The sequence below is a fragment of the Zootermopsis nevadensis genome, unplaced genomic scaffold (assembly GCF_977971745.1).
Source record: "Zootermopsis nevadensis isolate Lab colony 2312 unplaced genomic scaffold, Znev_1.0 Znev_ptg000061l, whole genome shotgun sequence".
Lineage (NCBI taxonomy): Eukaryota > Metazoa > Arthropoda > Insecta > Blattodea > Termopsidae > Zootermopsis > Zootermopsis nevadensis.
In genome coordinates this window covers 18,461,188-18,484,826 of record NW_028259192.1, presented here as the reverse complement: position 1 = coordinate 18,484,826, position 23,639 = coordinate 18,461,188, and the positions used below count along the sequence as shown (strand labels likewise).

Sequence of the window (23,639 nt, the reverse complement as noted above, 5' to 3'; positions counted from 1 at the left end):
TAGCAGTTTTGCACGGTATACGCGAGACGTCATATGATGCATACGTTACCAACGTATATTATTGAGTTATTGTGGTGTATGTTGGTATAATGTATGGCTAGCAGTAGAACTAGAAGTCAGTGTTCAAGACGACGATTTAAAGAAAATGGGGAATCAGCTGGTTGGTATAGCCCCATCTCAGATATTTCCCGTTGAACATTATTTGACGGATCATGCAGATTTGCAATTCGATGTAAAGTAAGTACTAGCTTTTCTTTCTTTGTTTACTCTTAAATTTCTGTAAGTACTTATACCTTGTATCTATTTTTATGGTTTATTTAACGACGCTATTAGTAGCTATTACTATATAGCATTGAATGATTAAATAATTACCTGGGAAGGATATGGGAGGAAACCGATGTGACTTAACTTAAGGCATTATATTGGCATTTGCCTGGAGGGACTGAAGAAAATCATGAAGAACCTCAGGACAGCTGGTCTCCAGGCTAATATTCGAACCATGGTACCCCCTTCTCGAAAAAACAAAGCTGGAGTACAAACCACTTAGCTACAATGTTGAGTGTGTAAGTAGTCCAAAAAGATTATACTGAAATGTTTACAGGTAATGTTTAGCAATTTTTTTAAAATTTAATTATTAGGCAGCAGCAGAAGCAAATAGTAATGAGAAGAACATTGACATCTTCACCAATGTGAGAACCTTAAATTTTACTTACAAAAAAGTTTATGATGTCAGAAATTTATTAGGACTGGCTCAGACTTGTGTTCAGTGGTGGTATTTGAAGTTTAGAAGTACTGAACTTTGCTTTCTGCCAAAAGTCAGCTGGTGCAATGAGCATAGTTACATGTGAAAAACACTGAGCCAAATGTAATATGATCATCGACCAGACTACACAGCGCAATAACCCAGAAGACGGATATCTTCATACTCACCGCTGTGAGAACCTCAAGTCTTACGTAATATGATTATTTTGAAATACATGTTATATCCTACACAGTAGGTATTAATTGAAATTATTGTCAGGTGCACTTTTGGCTTTTAATGTAGCTGTTTAGCTGTTGATATGATAAACAGCAATTTGACCCAAATTGAGACCCTTACATTTATAAACTATTAAAAGTTCAGAACATATATCTTTAGTTAAGTACTAAATTATTTCATTATGTAATAGTTTGAAGTATAATGTGTGTGTGTTAAGTGTAATATGATATACTAGTGTTTATATTTATCTGATGATGACTGTTTTATAGTTAAATGCATAGTGAGAAGTTAATAAAACATTTGGATACACTGTAAAATTTGTTACATATGTAAATTTATGTTAGAAATTTTTATAACTTCTTTTGATTGTATCTACATAATTTCTGACATGATTGTAAGGAGTAAGTGAAATTATATTACAGAACTGAAGGTAGTATCTATTTTTTCTATTATTTTTTAGTGTAATGATTTTTCATGTGTCTCTTTAATTATTTCTGATTATAAACTGGTTAGATTAATTTCATTGATTGATATATTTCAGTCTGGGCAGTACACGATTCCTCAAAGTGGCAAGAGCCCGTACACAGGAGGGTCTGATTGTGGTGAAAGTGTTCGCTATTCATGACCCAACACTGCCACTAACACCACACAAGGAGAAAGTTGAAGAGATCCGCAAGAAGCTTGCATCAGCAGTTAACTGCCTCCCCTTTCAAAGAGCTGTGGTAAGACTTATTTTTTGTTCCCTCTTTGCTGACTTCACTGCTGAGACATTATTAGAATTGCATATGAGCATTCTGTTGTGGGAAACTATTCCAGCAAGAAAACAGTTAACCCTTCGTGAGCAGACACTAGATATTTTCAGGACCAATTATTGCCCAGTATGCAGAAAAAAGCTATATACAAAATTTTTATAATATTTGAAGTTTGAAATAATGACCCCCATAATGTAAATCAGGAGTGTTAGTGACTATAAATAATGTCATTCATATCACCTTATGCTACAATGTTCATTATTACTAAGAATTTTTCCATCATTGTTTAATTTCAGCTGACAGAGAAAGCAGGATTTATCATGCGTGAATATGTCAAGTATAGCTTATATGACCGTATCAGTACACGCCCATTCCTGACTGACGTTGAGAAGAGATGGATTGCATTCCAGGTCTTATATGCTCTTCACCAGTGCCACAAAGTGGGGGTAAGTGACATGCTTTTGTCATATCTTTACTGTACAGTTGTCATTTATGTCTCTGGTTTGCAAGATATTTTGACCTAGCTACACTATTCATTATTAGTCATCTATAGTTTTAATAGCAAAGTTAAGTAATACTATTTGTATTTTGTATCTCTTCAACAGTTTCAATTCATTGGTAGGTTGTATTTAGTTGTAGTCTATGTGTATGGAGACTTTGTACTCCAGATTGAGGTACTTATTTCTACTCTTGTATTTTAGACAGACAAATCATATTGTACTAATCACAGTGCACAATACTTTCAGTCTGATCTCCAGAACTTTATAAATGTACTACATACAATATTAAAGATATTCTTGTGTTCCAGGTATGCCATGGGGACATCAAACTTGAGAACATTCTGATTACATCATGGAATTGGGTGCTACTAGCAGACTTCGCTTCTTTCAAACCTACATACTTGCCCGAGGACAACCCTGGCGACTACTCATACTTTTTTGATGCGTCACGGAGACGGACATGTTACATTGCTCCTGAGAGGTTTGTTTTGGCTACTTCTGAATTCAGTGTAGTGTCCAGTGCATATTATAGTTAGCTGCTGTGTTCAGCTGTTAGATATCTTCAAACACAGTGTTTGAGGAGAATGCCAGGAAGTGACATAAAAATGTGTCCGAAGTTTGGAAGAAATCATTCTAGCAAAAACAATAGTACAGTGTATACATATTCTGCCAGCATATAGATCTGGACATCATTTCCAGTATGTATGTACAGTTATGCTGGAGCATATGTATTTTTTGTTGTAGATTTATACAGACACTAAACCCAGATGGTTCTAGTCAAGTGTTATTGCCGGAAGAGAGCCTACGCAAGGGAGACCTCACCCCAGCCATGGATATCTTCTCAGCTGGCTGTGCTCTGACCGAGCTTTTCAATGAAGTGCATGATGCTCCATTTGATCTTTCAGAGCTGTTAGCATACTGTTCCAGTGAGGACAATGACTTTAAACATCTAGACAATTTGGAAGATCCAGATATAAGGGTAAATTATTTAAACTGACTGCACATTTAAATAAATGGTTTATATTTTTCTTGGTAACTTGTAGTAAAATATGTAATGAAATTGAACATAAATACAATGAACAGTTTTCCAGGAAGTTGTATTCTTCTGCTTCTTCCTAAGATGATTGGTTTTCTAACAATTAAGTCTTCCCACAGTGCCTCCTCAGGTTTTTGCCATGTTCCTCCCATTTATGTGGCCTCATTCCTAATCCATTGCTTGCATCTTGATTGTGGTCAAATTCTTCGGCATTTTCTTTGTACTTTCATGCTAGAAACCTTCTTTGGGATTCCTCTTTATTTCTGCTAAATATGTGTTGTAGGATTTGAGGTCTCCATAGCAGTGGGTACAAAGAAGGCTATCTTCTGGGTTATAATGCTGTGTAGTCTGGTAGAAGTTTACCATCACGCATCATACTGATGATGGTTGCGCTCACAAAGAAATTAAGATCAGATTAAATTTGGAGTATACTTGCTAACATGCATTTCATAATCTGTTGCCTGCTTTATATAATGTGCAGAGAAAATGACCTGGAAGAGTACTTGAATTTTTTAAAAGTGTGTATCATAATGTTTGATAGAAAGAATCATGCTAGCAGTAAGGCATGATTGTTATGCAAACACCATTTGAATCAGAAGTACGTATGTCCTTTGTAGTAGGACAGTGCATGTGTTAAAAGTGTTGCTAACAAAGACATTGTAATGTTTTTAGGAATTGATTCGCAACATGTCTGAACGGGACCCAGCTTGCAGACAGTCTGCTGAAGCGTACCTAGCCCAAGAACGTAAAAGAGTTTTTCCAGAGTACTTCTACTCATTTCTGCAGTCATACATGCACATGTTCTCTGCTCCACCTATAATCTCCCCTGATGAGAAGATTTCCAGGTACTCTAGATACGTCTTTTGTGCAGCATTAGTGTAGTTCATATGTTCATAATTCATTTAAAGAAAGGTAGTATGAAAAATTAGTAATTCATGTCCTTGAGTGCTTTGTTATGAAGGTGAGAAATGAGCATGAAAGCAAAGCTGCATGGATTTTTATGCTATATTTTACATGATGGTGATCATCCACCTTCATACTATGTTGTGAAGAAACCCAGGTCATTTCATGAAGTGTTCTGATTTGTGTGACAGTTTTAAAACCCTGAAAAGAGTGGGTTATATTCTTCTTCTCTTCTGCCTTACATCCACCAATCAGAATGTATAGTTTCCCACAGCCTTGTGGTCTGGAGCTATAGAATATTGGTGACAAGCCACTATTTGTTACTTTCCCTTGAAGATGGAGACAACAGCATTCTTTAACCCTTATGCTGCACATTATTTTTCCATTGCTTTGTTAAAAGAATGTAATTTTAAGGTACAAATCTGAATTAATTGTGAGTGTCGTGTTATTATGTACATATGTGAATGAAAGTCACAAAATTTTTTATCACACTAGTCAAGTACTCAATGATATATGTACACTATGTATTATACGTGCTTAAAATTGAGAAATATTGTCATAGGTGTAAAAATCATATTTAAAACACAAAACTCTGAACATCTTGGCAGCCCTGCAACCTTTATATACACTGTTCATGCTGTATGGTAGCATTTTGCAGACTAACAAGAATGTGTGAATTCAAATGTTGGAGCAAGAGCAGATTATTCTGTGGTGTGAATTAAAGTTGAATTATTTAGTATAACATAATGCATAGACATTCAACTGATGTTGATTGTCACAGCATAAGGGTTAAACATCTCTAAACAAGCCTACCATGACATGGTGTCATCACATGCAAATACAAAAATATTAGAGCCATTGATGTTTATACTGTCATGGCCAATAACTGCTTTGTCTTGTACACATCTGACTTACATGATTATTGGATGTTCTATAGGCTGAGAAATGATATGCAGAACATTATCCAGATAGTCAGTTCTGACACAAGCAAAAAGAAAGGGAGTGTTGGGAATGGCGATGGAGAAAAGAAGGAATGTAAAGAAGATGGTGAACATGGTGAGAAGACAGAAGCTGATGGTCTCGTTATCATCACTGCTTTGGTTACATCCTGTATAAGGTGAATTATTTGTAAGGTCCTGTAAGATGTTTATTTGGAGCAAATCCAGCTTGTCAGGTTTTGTAGAAGTATTTAAACTTTTAGACTTGAGCTATTTAAATTGAACATTCTTCTTTGAATTACATTATATTGAAAAATAAACAATCATTTAATTTCTGTACTTTAAATTATATTCCATGTTTTCTAATTATATGTTTACCTGAAAATTACATAGCTTAAGATTTACATTATCAAAAATTTGATCTATACTTTTCACATTTTCACACAGCTGCACAGTTTTTCAGTCTCTTTTTTTTAGTTTGTTGCTGTACTCTTAGAATATATTGGTACTGTGTGAATTTGTTAATTTATTTATGATTTATCTAATAATGCTTTCAGAAATACAGAATAGTATGATCAGTGAATAATGAATTGGAAAGGATATGGAATGTATCAGTCATGGTCTAATTTAAAATGTTGTGACAGCATTTTCTGGTGTATCTGAGGAGAATGATGGAAAAACTCAGCTGTAGGAGGAGTGTAGCTAATATATGATAATGCCTTATGTTGACTTGGCACTGTTTTAGTAAAACCAATATAAAATCGTAGCACTCACTTTAATTTACTCCCACAATTCCTTGTATCCTGTTCACATGTATTTATAAAAATATAAATATCAGTGTTTTTATTGTATCTTAACCTGTTATTGAAAAACAATTGTGCCATGAAGTATGTAGTTGCCATCCCGTTTGCAGCAGTATTGTTTCTACTGTTTCAGAGGTTTACATTACTGCACATCCAAACTACAGTGTCTGGACATGTTGCTTGAATTAGCAGCGCACACTTCCTCTGAGACAATCTTGGATCGCATCCTCCCATATGTTGTAAGTAGCCTCTGCTTATAGCACTGAATTAATCATTTTATGCAGAAGTGCTCACCAAACAGTCAGACCACTCCTGTAAGAAGCCACAGTGGATTGGCTGAACTGTTTACGTAAGATGTGGCCTTCAGTGAGACATACATACATATTAGCATGCTTTCCATATTTTGTAAGGAAAAGTAGACTTACAGGATCATCCTGTTCATGTGTTTCTCCCCCTTCATAATTTTTGAAACAACTGACAAATTAATGTAAAAATTTGTGTGAACATTCCTGCCATTAGTAATACCTACAAGGCCTTATAGATATGTGAAGTGGGAGGTGAAGTAGCACCACATAATGTGAGATCCAGAAATTCTTTGTCGTAAGAAATCACTAAAAATTCTGCAAGTTTTGTTAAGATAGATTTTTGTGGAATGTGAAACAACATTGTGGTCATAAAAATAATGAAGATATTGCTAAAAGTCCATTGAAATTTAGCGGGAAATGATTTGTTACTTTCTTATCCTCTTTCTAGCTTTCCTTTATCCCTTTTGTGCCTTTTGCTCCTTTCTCCAGTTTATAGGTAAAAAAATCACTGAAAACTTGCCATTACAGGAGAACAGTAATGAAAAATATCAGCCATGTTACATATATGCACTTTTAATTATTTTGCTGAGGTCCATGCCTGTTTAAATATTTTCTATGAGTGCAAGAAAACTGCTTTCTATATAATTCAGATTCTGAAACAAGAAACTAAAGCAATATTGTGCTGTGTGAAAAATGATGTTAATGCTTAAGCTGAAAATCATTAAGAAAGGATATTGAACTTTTATTTTAGTCTCATTTCATGCAAGACTTGCTTCTTCCAGATGCATCTGGTTCATGATCCATTTCCTCGTGTTCGTGTGAGAGCAATACATACTCTCACCAGTTGCTTGGAACTTGTGAAGTCTGTTCCTTGCAGTGATGCAAATATATTTCCTGAGTATGTGTTGCCTGGTCTTGCAGCGGTAAGTGCTATCAGATGTTCCACATTTTGGAAGGTGGTTGTAATTTAAACAGGTCAATTGTACTAATTTAAAATAACTTCTGATAGAAGGGTTTCTGCAGAATTATCAGCAGTCATTAGCAGTATGTCAGTACACTCTATAGATTAACTGATCAACTACATTTTATACCACTGTGTTAATGTCCAGTATATGCATTTGCCATGATTCAGGTGACAACAGATGAGGCGATGGTTGTTCGGGCAGCATATGCAGAGAATATTTCCCGACTGGCCAAGACAGCAATGCGATATCTAGACCAATGTCATCCCAAGATGCAAGTCACAGATCATGGGGGAGGACCTCCCCCAAGCTATGAGTCAGAACTGCAAACATTGCATGAGATGATACAGCAGGCAGTTGCCATGCTCCTCACTGATCCATGCAACCTGGTGAAACAGACACTCGTGGAAAATGGAATTACAGAGCTCTGTGTGTTCTTTGGCAAACAGAAAGGTGTTTCAGAATCACTAGTCTTTTTGTAAAAAAAGTATTGAAACCAAAACAAATAATACAATAGTTAATTGAGAAAATAAAAACAAAATATTAGATGATGTCTCCTATATTCACCTGATGAAAAAAGCAGAATCTAGCTCACAATGTTTTAATTTTATAATTTAGATGATGGGGAAAAGCCCAAAAGAGCAATTTAACATGGGAAGTAAGTTGTCTGTAATGTATTATGTTCTGTGCTTCTTTCCAGCTAATGATGTATTGTTGTCTCATATGATCACATTTCTTAATGATAAGGAGGATAAACAGCTGCGGGCTTCATTCTTCAAGTGCATCATTGGAGTAACGGCATATGTGGGTTGGCATTCATCATCCATACTAACACCTCTGTTGCAGCAGGTAATGGCATCTTGCACATAGTATCTGAATGTGTAGGTTTTAAGTCTTCGGTACAAATTGCATTTTACAGAACAGCATTGTAATAAAATCATGCAGCATTTATTCAAACCCTTAAACTAAATTCCTTTGGAGTCTGAACAATGGGAAGGGAATTATTAACAAGAACACATATTTCTCTGTATTTTATTGTACCTTATGGGAGTACATGATGCACTTGAGTTTCATTCATTGTAATAAGGAGTTCAGTTTACAGTTTTTGTTTCAGGGTCTTACAGATCCAGAGGAATTTGTGGTTGTCAAAGTGATAGAAGCTATGACATCCCTTACTGCTTCTGGTCTCCTACAGAAGTTGAGTTTGTATGATCTCCTGCGTGATGTGGCATGCTACTTGGTTCATCCAAACTTATGGATACGACAGGTACCTTTTTGGACTTTAAGCTGTGACTTACTTACTTTTAATAACAACTACATGGCTTTGCCTTCACAATAAATGCTTAATTATTAGGTGACAGAAGCTGTCTTTATTTCTGGGCTTTATAATATAAATACAAGATTTTAAGTTCTGGGAAGAACTTATTTTGCCTGCTTTCCTTTGTAATTTGTGTGATGTATTTTCAGTTGAATTACACAGTGATTTACAATTTTATTAATAGATGACATTTATAAAGACATTGATTTTGTATCTTACAAATGTCAGTTTTATTGAAATAACTTATGTCAAAATATGTTATGGACAAGAATGGACCTGTGAGATCTGAAATTTTTGTGGCATTGAGGATGATTATTATTATTACTTTTTTGGCTTTGGAACTTTGGACTTTTTTCCATCATCTAATATTCTGAACAGAACACAGTGTTTTAGAAACTGGACTTTTGTCCTCTTGTGAAAACGTGTGGAGTATCGTCCCCCACATTTGCCTGGCCATACCTGTTCACATGCTAGAATCATTCCAATTGATCTCCCATATTTCTGTTAATGTATCTTACTTGAAAGTGGCAACTGAAAACATAAACTTATTGTGTGTAAAGTATCATGAAATTTTAATTAATACATTTGTTTTTATCATTTGCATTACTTATGGATCAAATTCATTGAAAGATTACCAATCTTACCAACATAACACTGCTTCTATCCTTCCTGTCTCTTAGGTGACAGCATGTACAGTCCATGCTGTACATGAGCTTGTTTTGAGCATAACTTCTCCAAGTATCCTGTGTCTTTGTGCTGAATATTGAATGTGGTACAGTTTTTCAGAGGTAAGGCAGCATGTGTTCCAACACAGAAGGACTAGCTGTTTGTTTGTACACAGGCTGTGGTCGGCTTCCTGAGCTCAATGGCACGTGTGCTGGACCTAGTGGATGTGCAGTGCAAGGTGATGGTGGCAATACAGCCATATCTGCGTCACCAAGTGATTCAGGCTTATAGGGAGGTGAGTATGAGAATGAAGCTCAGTTCTTGCATGTTCTGAAGCAGTGTTGGTTTTATTTTGAAGGAAGAGCTTGTGTAAACACATGGAATATGTGTTCTATTATGGAAGTTCTTTCTGTGAATAATTTAGTGAACATGGTCTTAACAGTAGAAATAAGTGTTATATTATCACATGTAATGATATTGTAGCTGATATACAAATCTTTGGGCTGTATGAATTGTTCACATTTAAAACTGTGCAATTTAGTTTGGTTGCAGTTTAAAGTTCAGAAAGTTAATTGTCTGTCCTTTCCAGTACTATCACCTGCTGTAGATCACACTTAATTTAAACAGCCATTCTTCACCATTGTGGATGTTAGAGAATGGCACTACTTTGCATCTTAATTTATTTTTTACAGGAATTGCTTCTTAATGCTCTTGTCCCACATATACCTCGAGTGGTGTTTGACAGTGTAATACGATGTTCAGACATTGACTCACTTCTAGAAACACTAGAAGAACGTCAGCGAGCTCGTGGACTAGTAGATGCAGGGCATGTACCCCAGAATTTTGATCCCCACCCTGCACTAAAAAATGTGAGTTGAATTTAGAACCAGATCATGCTTGATCACTGAGTACCCTGAAATTTGTTATTACATGGACCAAAGTAAAAGAAGAAACCTGAGTCACTATAGTGTAACAGTTAGTGCTTAGATATGAACTATGAATTTTTATGTGAATTTATCAGTTATAGTGTTTTACTTATGCCAGATAGGTTACAGTGTTCCTAGTTCAGTTATGCCTCTTAAAACTTTTTCCATTTTAAAGTTTTTCAGTTATAGTTTACATTCATTTCCCTCTACTGAAACCCTACATGGCTATTTCACTGCAATTTGTAATTCTAACATAATATTCTTTGAGTAATAAATTAAAATTATTGGGATTACGCCTGACATGTATAACATGTATGATAGAAACTATCAATATTAGCTCTTAATCTTGTTTGGAAGATGTCTATGTTGATCTGAGTAGTCAGTAACACCATGTCAACTTGTAAGTAGGTTCAATGAGAAAAAGTCACTTGAAAGGCCAAAATTGGAGTAGAAAGATAATTTTAAAATTTGTATGACTTATGAACTGGACTGATTTGTCACAGAACAGGGCCCAATTTTAAACTTTTGGTTGAAAATTATGAACTTTCATCCTTCTTAATAACTTGAAATTTTTCAAAATGATTGTTGTTTTTTTTAAAAAAATACTATATTTTTTAAATATATACAGGTTTCACTTTTCTTTCAAAATAATTTCTGCCAATTTACCTGTCACTGAAGCTTGTATGTCCCTCCATTTCAGTTTTAATGTTTTATTATTGAAGCTCTCTGCCATGCCTTTTTCAGTTTTGTCTGACAGTCTTCCAGTAATTGATAGCTCTTGTGTGCAGATCATAAAATAAAAGTGAAGAGGAGAAAAAATTGTGCCTTCTCATTTCTTAGCGAGGCAGTATCACATGTACAACTGTCATAATCTGCGTTATGTTTTACTTGTACTTTTTCAGCTATACTCTCAAATAATCCACAGCTAAATGTACAGACAGATTGTGAAATTTAGCATGGGCATCATTGAGCTAGTCTGTCACATTTCTTGTCAATCTTGATTGGTTGACATATTGTCATAAAGCATAGGAATGTCATTATACACAAAAATTAGTTCTGTGACATGTTACTATAAACTGGTGACTATGACTGTTCAAGAATGATCCAGTAATCTGTCATTCTGTCCCTGACATTACATCCCATTTGTATTATTAAAGCCAAAATGGCATGCATCTTCTGTACAGTCAAACCAAGAACTCTATTTCTCAGCAGCTGGTCTGTGACAGGTGTCTATAGTTTGCTTGTAGTTATCATGTGCAGGTTCAGAGTGTTACTAAATAAAGAGTTTGTTACAGGGAGGATACGTGTCATTTTTCTGTTACAGTTATTCCGTCGTTTGAGTTCTCAGGGCATGACAGATTTTGTGGAGGAACAATTGCTGTCCATGTCCTGGCACATAAAAAAAATTCATCGTCATCGAATTGGCTCGGATACAAATAAGGCTGCCAATAGGATGCCAGATGGCAAGGTGTGTTGACTGGTATATTGCACTTTCCTTTGTTGAATGAAGACTGTTAATAAAACTTACTTTGCTAACTTCCAACCATGGAATCTTTGTACTAGTTTATAAGAATGGTAAGAAAACTAACAATAGTAATTACTGTGGAATATTGCTTATCAGCTACATACACAATGTTATTCAACATTCTTCAGTAAAAGTTAACACCATACATAGATGATTATTGCGGATGATCAGTGTGGAATTTGATGCAATTGATCAGGTATTCTGCATTTTTCTGGTACTGGAGAAGAAATGGGAATACAATGGGGCTGAACATCAACTATTTGTAGATTTCAGGATATCCTGTGATTAAGTTAGGATGGACATATTATATAACATTTTCATTGAATTCAGTATATTACTGAAAATAGTTAAGCTGATTAAAATATGTTAAGTGAAACCCATAGTAAAGTCTGTGTAGGTCAACATTTGTCTACTGCATTTCCTGTTCAGAATGGTGAAAAAGGAGATGCTTTATCACTATTGCTTTTCAGCTTTGCCATAGAATATGCTATTAAGAATGCCCAATAAAACAGAGCAAATGGAACTGAAAAGGACACATCAGCTTGTGGTTTATGCTGATGGTGTTAATTTACAGGGTGAAGACTTATCATTAAGAAAAACACAGAAGTTATAGTAGTTGCTAGTAAGGAAGCTGGTGTAGAAGTAAATGCAGAGAGAATTATGTACATATTTATGTCACATCACCAGGCTACTGGACAAAATCATCATATAAAGGTAGCCAATAAATCCTTTGAAAATATGGCAATATTCACATATCTGGGAATGACAAGCAAATCAGAATGGCATTCATGAGGAAATTAAGAGTACAGGTAAACCTCGATTTACGCTGGGGATGCATTCCTGGATGAACTGGCATAAATTGAAACTCTTTTTATAATGTAAATCAATGGGAAGTCAATGACATGCGTTCCCGGCACCCAAACATTGACGACTTAAGTTCCTCAAAAACTGACTTCCCCTTATCCGTGATAGCGATTTCATTCGGGAATGTTTTTTCGATTCATGTCATCCACCCATAGCAACAGTAATTTCTCCATTCTTTCTAAAAGTTTACTTCTGCTATAACTTACTTGCATTGCACTTACTCTTGTAGCCTGTTGCATTGACTGTTTTATTTTATATGAATTTTTCATTATGGTAGTCACAGTCGAAGGAGGCAACTTCATTCTTCTGCACACATTATGACGGGTATCACCACCTTCTATTCTATGAATTATGTCCATCTTATCTTCTAACACAATAGACCTACCCAACTTTTTAGTAACACATTCACTTCTCTTACCAGACATGGTGGCTCTTCTACAATTTATAAATATAAAACAGTAGTTTTGGTTTGAAAGCCTGGAGGGAAGAATGTACCTGGGAGACCAAGATGTAAATGAAAGTGTAATTTTAAAATATGTATTTGGGAAATAGGGTTTAGGGATGTGGATTTGATTCATCTGGCTCAGGATAGGGACAGGTGTCAGGCTCATGTGAACACAGTTAATGTACTCTCAGGTTCCTTAAAAGGTGGGGAATACCTTGACTAGTTGAACATACTTTAGCTTCTCAAGAAGGTCTCTGCCCTTCGACTTTAGTTACATTATTGAAGACGTGAAGAGATATAGTTTGAATTTTGAAGTTATCTAATTCAAGTTTGATCTGGTCTTAGTTCTGACTGAAGTTAGTTTTGTAATTTTCCTCATTCTTTCAGGTTAAATTCCAGGAAGAATGTTTTTATTTTTTCTTTAAAAATAAGCCTCTTTTTCTTTTAAACAGTTTTTGTGAGTGATAGCACCATCAATACAAGAGAGTCCACAGTAGTACAATTATAATGGTTAGCATTACTCATCAGTAATTAGATTTTGTGCACAGCTAAATGCAGAAAGACAGCCACAGGTGTGGTACTAGATGAAATACTGCCTTTGACCAGGGAAACCCAGTACGACAGAACTGTTAATGAATAGAAAAAAGGAATTTGAAACTTTATATTGTCTGTGATTACATTTTGCATTTGTTTCAGATTGACCTGCTCAGTTTGAAAGTCCCTGTGCCGTGCCATTCCATTGTACTTCAGCCTCTCTCTAAACCAGATAATATGGCTTCTTTAATTCATGCCAGGTAAAACCATACACAATTGTTTGCCACGTAGCAAGGTAGAAACCACAGCCATCATCTGATAACTTCATTTCCAAGTGAAGCCTCTTCCAGTCTTCTTGGTTATCCTAAATCATTCTCATTTCATCTCACTTTTATAATTTCTTTCAATGTATTTACAGTCTCGGCATACGATTTCCTTCTCTCCCTTGTAAGTATCTTCTCTGTCAGTGTTATTCATGGTAGCCTGTATTCCTTCATTGCATGATGAAATCCATACCACTGAATTCTTTACCTCTGATTTCCAAGGTCTAATTCCTACTGTTCTTCTCATTTCCACAGTTTTTCAACAGTTCTTTTCCCATACTGCATAAAAATTGCATCCTTTGGTCTATTTGTAGAAAAGATTTCATTTACACATTACTGATACATCAGAAAGGATTTCCAGAGAACAAAATTAAAAAGTCAGAATTCCCTGTATTTCACTATGTATCTATAGACATATTATTGTTTTATAAATCATCTTGTAGTAAAAGAATATAGTAAATAAAATATAACCAGCTTTAGACCACAAATTTTGATGGACACCAAGCCAGGAACTTCCATGTGATGTTACAGAAAAGTTCAAAGGACAAGACGTTCAGTGGTTGCTAGTGACTCACACCTTACAACAATGAATGAGGAATGGCAGCACATGTTTGGTGGAACTCCAGAGTCACATAGTCAACATCGACTCTCTGACACTGGCAGTATGTAAGTCAGTAGACTAGCCTTTCCCCTGCTGCTGTCTGTTTTTTGAAAATAAACCGTTGTTTAGCTACATAAATGATTATGTTTGTTCAGGCTGAAAATATTTTGTTTTTGACTTATTCTTAAGTTAATGCATATTGTCAGTAGTCTACTGTTTTCAGTACCAGCACATTACACTCTGAAATATAATTTCCTTTACAACACTGTTATCATGTTCTGATATGTTCTGTTCATTCTTCTTTTGGTACATTTGTCACTATGTTTCTTCTTTGTCTTCCCTCTAAATGTCTCTTTTGTTCCCTGTTATTTATTAAAATCTATTAATACTATTGCTTTTCATAGTTATGATATCTGCCTTATTTTTATCACATTTTACTGTGTTCAGTCCTTTAAATTTTTCAACATTACGGTGTTTAATTTTTCCTTTCAATCTTACATTTCTCTGTTTCTACATACCTTTTGTTTCCCAGCTCCAATTCCCATTAACAGAAGAAATAATAATGTTCCCTTTATCATTATGCTCCTTTCTCGTGGAGTCTAATTACAGGACACTTCTTTATCCACATTTTTCTTGTAATCTAGTAATATTTCCTTCAGAACTGGAAGTTCTACATTCTTCATCTTAATAGGATGATAGTATAATTAAGGAGGATGGTATGGGAAGGTCATGAAGCATGCATAGGAGAGATGAGAATATTGCATAAAAATTTATGTGTCAGTTTTATTTGATCATAGAGAACATTGAATGCTATAAGCAGAATCTGAATACGATTTAATGCAGATGACCGTCTTCTGGGTTTTAGGGCCATGTAGTATAGTTGATGGAGATAGTAAGGACCTCTGAAACATTGGTAAATTTATACTAGACTACATGGTGCTACCATCCAGAAGACGGCCATCTTCATAGTCACTGATGTGAGAACCTCACATCCTAGTAAGCTTTATTGAAAAATGAGATATAATTTTAACAGGTATATCTGTTAATTAAAAGTTGTATTTGTTATTCAGGTCCCCTCCAAATGGCACAAGTGCAGTAGGTGATATTTACGCTTCACCACAACACAGCATAGACACTGATCATACAAGCCTACATGAACGTTCCTATATTGAGTGTAAGTCCTACCATAATGTAATTAATGCAAGTATGTTGTGTAAGTCAGGCATAACGTGATGTGTTGTTTATATTTGTAGTTTTATTCTCTTTGGCATTAACAAAACAGGAATAATAATACTATGGAATACTTGATCCTGAAATGTTGCATGGTGACTGGTCTTTTAAAGAGAATCATGATAGTTCAGTTAGGAAATAAGGCTATGCTCTGAATGGCCTAGTTTTTATTAGTGGAAAAAGCATTGGGTTTATTATCATCACATGCAAAATGTTTTTGAGATTGCCTCATTCTCAATAGACATCTCGTTTCTCTTCTGTTCAGAAACTTCCTTTGTTTTTTATTCAGTTGTTCCTTAAAGTGCTGAAATGATGTTGTGTTTCTCATCACTTGCATTACTAATATGAGAGATAATATATCAAGTGCATGGAATTGGATTATGGTATTTTGTATTATTTAGATCGATCGGCTCCGTGCCGGTCAGAACTACAGGAGCTGTCTCGCAGGAAACAGGAACTACACACTGTAGCAGTTAGGGGCAGAGAGTGGGCAGAGCAAGTAGCATGGAGGTCACCAATGCCACCACCCAGCTGGAGGCTACGAGGCTCATTGGTGGCTCATTTGCATGAACATAGGGGAGCTATCAGCAGGTATGTCACTGTTAGTCTCACAACAAAGAAAAACAACAGATTAAGACCTGGTCATCATTGTCTACTGAAGACAACATTGGGAAAGTGAATTGTGTGTTTTGTTTACAGAATATAATATCCCCTCTCCACTTCCAATTCTGTCCTTCAGATGTAGAAGTTCAAATGAAATGGTGGTCCAAATTGTTGAATGTTGACAGAAGTGCAATTTTATTAATATATTACCAGTATAAGTAAAAGATTTCATGGAATCTCAGCCACAGTATGCCTGTTATTTATGAACAGGCATGAGGATACCTTTTTACTTTATTTTGCAAATTTACAGATTGGTTATGGGGCTGAGGATATTTTCATTAATTTGCTGGTTTTGCATTCTTTTATTTTTTTAATATACAGAGTGTCCACATGAAATCTCCCCCATTAACAAACAATCGAAGCAAAACCTACGGCAGATAGAAACACGCGGATTGCAGCACTCTGTAGAGCAACTCAGAAAGTTTATTTCCCCTTTTTACAGAGGTCTTGTAGGTAATCAGTGGCAGCGCTGCAGTTGACAATACGCAAAATGCCCAGAAGACCACAATGTACTTTGTATTTGATTTTCATGATACAGAATGATTTCTTTGCAGACTTGTGGCCATTCCAGAAACACCACTGTTTGCAAGCAGTGCAAGTGATGGGTGTATTAGAGTGTGGGACTGTGGTAAGATGGAGGGCCGCAACATTGCCAACCGCTCCCGCCAGGTGTTTAATCGTCAGGCTGGTCCACTAGTGGGGCTGGCAGTCTGTGAGAATAACCTGTCATTAGCATCTGCTTCACTCAGTGGTTCTGTGTTTGTACTCAGGTGTGTATCTCTTCACCAAATCATTCTTAAGTAGACAGTCCATTACACAGGGTACAGTTAGATGGAGAACCTTGAGACTACTGAAAGTACTATTAAAATTATTCAAGTAAGGACAGAAGCACATTTTTATGAAAAGAAAGTCCCATACAGACTCAGAAAGGTGGAGAAATTTTGCAACTAAATGTAGCAAATTACTGATATGAACAAACTTGCAGTAGGCCTAATGATAATTTTCTGGAATGCTTTGAGTTCTTTTAAATTCAGGCTTTGGTGCATGCATACTTCTGTTGCAGAATTGAGGCCAATAGCAACAAGATGTCAGTGTTGCAGTCCAGACAGCTTGACCTACAGGAAGATGGCTTTGCAGTTGATATAAACTACCTGGACGCAGGTTTGGGGCACATTACTAGGTTTTCAGTTTGTACTTATTCCTGATTGTGGGAATTTCATACATATCAAACACTGATAAAGTTTGGTGAGGTAGAGTCTTTATTAAATTTAATGTATTTCATTCATTGGACAGCAACCTTTTCAACCAGACCTCTTCAAGTCTTCTGTGACCATCAGATACTGCTTACCATAGAACAGTACTGCTGGCATGGTGCATCCTCCATCATGTACTACATAGTATATCCCATAGATCGCCTGTAATTGTGATTTCCTGATCTTGAAATGAAAGAGAGAGAATGCTATGAAACAACCACATTACCTAACCTAAGTAGATTATCTGCAGAATACTATGGGTGAAGTAAAAAACAGCAGCTCCAGTACAGTATTTGAACCTACCTTACACATAATAAGTGGTATCCTGTTTGATGTATTTTGGACATTGGTTGGTTTAATGACAATATGCAGGGAATGAAGGAGTCAAGCAACCCATTCCAGACACATATTCTATTTGTACTCTTCAATAGGATAATCACTCTGAAAAGATGTTTTCTCATTGACTTTCATGGAGAGTGGTAACAGAGTTTGATGGATATTGTGCAAACTATCGTACTGAACACCAAGGGTAGATCAGAATGGTTTCTGTCCTGCACACATCCTGTGTCATGGAAATGGTTGAGATATTGTCAATTTGTCTGGCACTGGAGAATTGGGAAATGTATCCCTAAACTCATTCCGGAAAGTTACATAAGAATGAGATGCTGGGTGGTGTTTGACAGTGAACACTCATTCCACTTGAGAAAAAGACATCCTTGCACTTTGACTGTTGAAAGACATAATGGGTTGGCATGAGTGAGTTACAATATGACATGACCTCTGTGGGCTCACAGCAGTCTTGTGTATTTATTAACCCAGTTAAATTTTATTGGATTTCATCCATCAGTAAGTATTTTAATATGGATTGTATGACTTTTTGATCATGCTTGTAGCAGGTTTTGAAGTTAATGAATTCCAGAAAAGCATGAACTTGTGTAAATAGACCAATAGTTGACCATCAGTTGTCAGTTGCTGATGCTGAAGTTATGATAACTGTAAAGCATCGACCAAGGGTGATGGCTTGTTTCAGGGGCTCAGTCTGTGCTAGTGTATGCAACCATGTATGGATCAATAGTGGGGTGGGACTTAAGGTCACCTGGTACAGCATGGAAACTGGACAGTGACTTAAAGCGAGGTGAGTATCATATAAGTGCAGTAGGAATAATTTTTTCCTTCATAATTATTTAGGGACTTTCTAAAATTTGGCCTCCTAAGTTTTTCTTTCCTTATTTATAATAGGAAAGGCCTTTACAATAATTTTTAAGTATTATTATGGTATCCATACTGTGCCCAAATCTTTATGGATGTGGCTTTTAGAAATATGTATCTCCCAAACTAAGTTCCTGAATGCAGTCTGATTCACCAGATATATCATAAATTTGATTAATTTTAAGTCAGGCCCTTCTCTTCTGCCTTCGTATGCCATGTATGGGAGTTGAAAACTGATGCACTTGCAGAGGGAATAACCTTCACCAGGGGTCATTAACTTGCAGTCCATGAACATGTGGCCTTCACAAACTTTTTATGTGGCTGGTCACACAGTTTTGGAATTATCCAGTGCAAGATGAGCAAAAAATGTCTGCAACTCAGGAACACTGATATGAATGTATGTGTGTTATTTGAATGTAAGGGCAAACAATTACAGAAGTTCTTTAATGAAACAAAAATGTTGTAGTACACCTGTAACATTAAAAATGCATTACTGCACAAAGATACAGTGTTCTGATGTTCAAATTATATGAAACTTAAAAAAAGCAATATGAAAACCACTGTGGTCTTAAAAAATGAAGTTTTAATTTTATGAATACAGTTCTGCTTACTGTCTGTGACATTATTAATCTTTTTCTTTGGCCCTTGGCAAAACATGAATATCCATTTTGACCTACAGTAATAAAAAGATTGCTGATGCCTGCCCTACACTATACATACCTGATCTTGGCCATCACAGGGATAGTAAAAAGTGGCATACAGAGTTAGATCGTGTGCAGTTGCAGGTGACCAAATTTCCGTTTTATTGACAACTGCAGAAACTGGTGATAATTTTTGTGCGGAAGAAAGTGATTTGGACATTATTCCAATAAATAGTGACCATTCATAGAGTGGTGATGCACAAGCCATATAACAAAATGTATGTAAATGTAGATAGAGCACCTACTTCTCATCTCAAAGAGTGGAAAAATATGACACCTGTCTTTCAACAGGATTCATGCTTTTGGTAAAGGAAAACCTTCAGAAGTTTTAATACAGAGGTTAACTAAATTAGTAGTGTTCTTATAACTAATGTCTAGTGATATTTGAATATTACTACCTTATCAAGTCTTACATATCTTCACAAAATTGATCAATCTGAAACATAGAGCATTTATTCCAAACCTGCAATTGCAGTCTGAATTATGTTTTTAGGTGATGTAGTTTCAGAATATGTATGAAATGTAACAGGACTGATCACTTCGTTCTGCCTGGACCCACATCAGAGCTGGCTGGCAGTTGGTACTAGCAGTGGCTTCCACATCTGCTGGGACTTGCGCTTCCAACTGCCCATATCAACCATTGATCATCCAGTTTGTGAGTACATGAACATGCAGTATGAACTTATACAAAGAGGTGTTTTGATAAAAAAAATAAACTACTGTCCACAGATCACGAGAAAAACCCTGCTGAGTGAAGTCATTTCTGGTGAGGTGCGAGGGGAATGTTACTTATCAGCTGGACTAGAGGGGTGCTATTGGTGGGAAGTGTGATACGTCAGAGTTTTACGCTACTACACACAGACTGAAAACATCAAGCAGTTAAGAGTAGCATGTAGTAAGTGCACCTTTAATGTGTTCTGCGGGTATTGCGATAATATTCTAGATTAAATCACTGTGCCGCTGTGAGGTAATCTTAAAGCTGTACCCATTAGAACACATAAAAGCCTGTCGTCTGTTGTTCGTTCAATGGTTGTGGAACGAATGCTTTTAGGATCGGTCGTCACTCACCGCGAAATCTTGCGCATGCGTGTATATCGAATTCCTAGCAGGGATTTTCTCCTGATCTGTGGACTGCAATTCTGCCAGTAGGTACTGAAGTAGCAGTCTGTTACTTTTCATTGTAATAAATTCAATTCCAGTTTCCTTTCATAGAGTTTTCTTATTTCTAATGCAGAGTGCTCTTCATAAACATTTGAATATTATGAACAGATGTTCAATAATAATGCTTAAAATAAACAAGTCTAAGATATAGTAACTTTCAGAACACAAGAAAGCTCTTGAGGCTGAACAAATCATTACTTCTCAGAATTCTAATTGCTTATTGAACAGAAAGGGTTCACAGGTTCCAATTCTGTACAAAGTTGTAGGCAGTTTTGATCAGTAGACATTTAGAATTCAGCATTTAAAATTCCTTGTGGCTAGTCTGGCAATGGTGTGTTTGTTCTTGCTTCCAATACAAGATGATATTCCTCTGTGATCATCTGCTATTCTGTTGAGTAATATGAGATGTTGTTTGGTGTTTTATTTCCCCATACAGCCTTAATTTCACATCTATACAATGAATAAATTATGTAGGTTTGTTTGTGAGCAGCAGGTACTCGGATACGGCGCTTGATATGCCATCCGACAGAACAGTCTTGTGTCATGTCTGCTGTGCATGGAAACAATGAGGTATCTGTTTGGAACCTGGAGACACACTGCAGGCAGACTGTCTTGTGGGCAAGCAGTTCTCCCCCTCTCACACACACCACTGTGAGTTCCATTCAGTTTGCACCCAAATTCTTGTGACTATAAATTAGACCTGATCAGACTAGCTCCTGATAACTAATGTGAATAACTGCAAAGAGATAGGCTTTTGTAGTGTCATACCAAAGTCATTCCTACTTGTGCTTAAGAATCATATCAGTCTTGTAAAATGTGTGCTGCAAGAATTTGGGAGCAATATTATACGTACATATTTGAACAGTTAATATCGTTCTATGATTATACTTTTATAATTATTATAAAAATCTATGAAATATAATTGTTGTAATAGTTATGAATATTATGATTAATATAGTTATTCTTAATGAGCCATGATGGCTTGTTCTGTTTATTGACTATGAACTGTATTTGATTTTCAGTAAGGATTTTTGGATTTCTTTGTTCACCTTCATATATATTTTATGTCCATTATCACATTTCCAATAATTACCCAGTGTTATGTCCGCTGGATAACAGGCTGTTTCTATGCAAATAAAGACAGCTGGAACATGAAGCTGGCCATTAACTTGTGATCACTGGAGATTAAGAACACATAAGCTGCAATGTTAGGATGCAGTCAAAAGTTATTCTCTTAACTGACTCAATTCTAGGTTGTTTCAGATTGTATAACTGTGTAACTTAAATAATATGAATGAGGTGTGGGTATGAACAAGAATGGTGAATCTGTGGAAGATGTTTGGAAGGAAGCATACACTTGCATAGTGTCATTGAGTAAAATGTGAAATAACCCCATTAGGGTACTATGGATTTGAACTAGGTACCATCTGAACACATTACCTTTACCTGAACATCATGTGGCATCTTGGTTTGCAGACAAACAGTCACAGTGTATGTGCAATGTATGCAAGCAGTACAGACCAGTCACCCTTCCTTTTAACTGGGGGTACAGACATGCGCTTGCGATATTGGGATCTGGACACTCCATCAGATTCATACCTTGCAGTTCCAGCTGCTAATGATTCGTTAGGTTCTACGTCAGTGGCTTACAAGTAAGTCTTCAGAGAAGTAATGCAGGTTCAGTCATGATCTGTTATGTAGATGTAAGGCAGATGTAGTGGTGATTTAGTTCAGGTTGGCAGCAACCATACTGTCGTCCATTATCAGGTTTCAAAACATACCAAATATGCCAGAGGGAGGATTCATTTACAAAACAATTTTACATGTATGTGTGCTACATATTAAATTAATTTTACATTCATTGGCACAGGTATGCTGGGGTTTAACCCAGCTTTCTTTATACATATTTACAATCTTTCAATTAGTTCTCAGTGTTAACACCAACCAACGTTAGTATCACGAGGGTTGCAGCCCACTGTGCAAACAAGGAATCAGACACATTGTTTCCCAACCTACGTAGTATAATTTTGCATTCAGAATGTGTTACATAATGAAGGTATTACATTATTATACCAATATTCTAATACAAAGGCCAAAACAAGAATTTACTTAACCAACCTTCAACTTTACAAATTACACAAATTTCTGATATAAAAACTGAAATGGAATGACCGGTTACTGGGCATATAGCTAATTCCATCTAATGACTTATATTTCCACATGTAAAAAAGTCCAAAAATATGTACTTAAACTCTGATTTATTTTTGTATCTCCATAATTCTGAAGATAAACCAAATGGTTCATCTTTAGTGTCAAGCTGTTTCTTATTCAATTATTAATTAAAGAGAACTTCATCATAACATGTATTATATGAAATTATACATTAATGTGTTTTCTGAAAATGCTTATGGGTAATAAATGCCATGCCATTTCCATTTTTCTTCACTATAACCATCTGCTCTTACTAATAGTCTGGATTCTTGTTACATGAAAACTATTTGTACAGGTCACGTGTGATAGATGGCACTAATGTAATATTTGAAGTGCCTGTAAAGCCTCGTGCAGGTCAAGGATCTAACATTCGAGGAGGGGAGGAGTCTCCTAGGCCAGGTCCTGATCAGCCACAAGCAGGGCACCATGACTGGATCAGTGAAATTGCATTGTGCCAAGCATCACAATGCTTCCTACTATCTGGATCACGAGATGGGGTCATCAAGGTCTGGAAGTGAGAACACAGGTGTGTTTCCAGACAGCAGACCAGCTATTCTAATTGATCTCTTGTGTTGAACATTGGTACTTCTATTCTTATCTCCCTTTTGCAGTGAGTGAGAGGCAATTGGCCATGGGTTGAAGAGGACCTGGTGATTTTTGGATGATTGCTGCACTCCTAAGAAGTGGAAGAGAAAGATCGATATACATCTGATGCATTCATCTTCATGCATAATTTTTAATTGCTAATGCTCAGTATGAGTAATTATGATCTCTCTTCAAATCTAATACCATGTATGGTAAATAAATATTTATATGTAGACATACTAGAAA

General features: G+C 36.0%; 1 protein-coding gene across 3 annotated transcripts; it reads left to right on the top strand.

The window, feature by feature from the left end:
- Positions 1 to 2: 2 nt before the first annotated feature.
- Positions 3 to 23,639, top strand: Vps15 (vacuolar protein sorting 15). Of its 3 annotated transcripts, none has more exons than XM_022074510.2 (27): positions 4 to 237; positions 1,521 to 1,701; positions 2,028 to 2,177; positions 2,540 to 2,712; positions 2,976 to 3,210; positions 3,940 to 4,112; positions 5,108 to 5,287; positions 6,045 to 6,150; positions 6,999 to 7,139; positions 7,349 to 7,631; positions 7,879 to 8,027; positions 8,293 to 8,445; positions 9,338 to 9,457; positions 9,855 to 10,031; positions 11,413 to 11,556; positions 13,619 to 13,716; positions 14,311 to 14,445; positions 15,451 to 15,554; positions 16,012 to 16,201; positions 16,828 to 17,043; positions 17,337 to 17,434; positions 18,557 to 18,661; positions 19,966 to 20,091; positions 21,088 to 21,248; positions 22,074 to 22,249; positions 23,104 to 23,334; positions 23,420 to 23,639. In XM_022074510.2, exons 1-26 carry the CDS (start codon positions 146 to 148, stop codon positions 23,324 to 23,326), a joined length of 4,089 nt encoding a protein of 1,362 aa, XP_021930202.1. In that variant the 5' UTR covers positions 4 to 145; the 3' UTR covers positions 23,327 to 23,334; positions 23,420 to 23,639. The 3 variants fall into 3 exon arrangements, with proteins under 3 accessions (XP_021930203.1, XP_021930202.1, XP_021930201.1); XM_022074509.2 differs by having other exon boundaries at positions 8,281 to 8,445; XM_022074511.2 differs by lacking the exon at positions 14,311 to 14,445 and having other exon boundaries at positions 3 to 237; positions 8,281 to 8,445.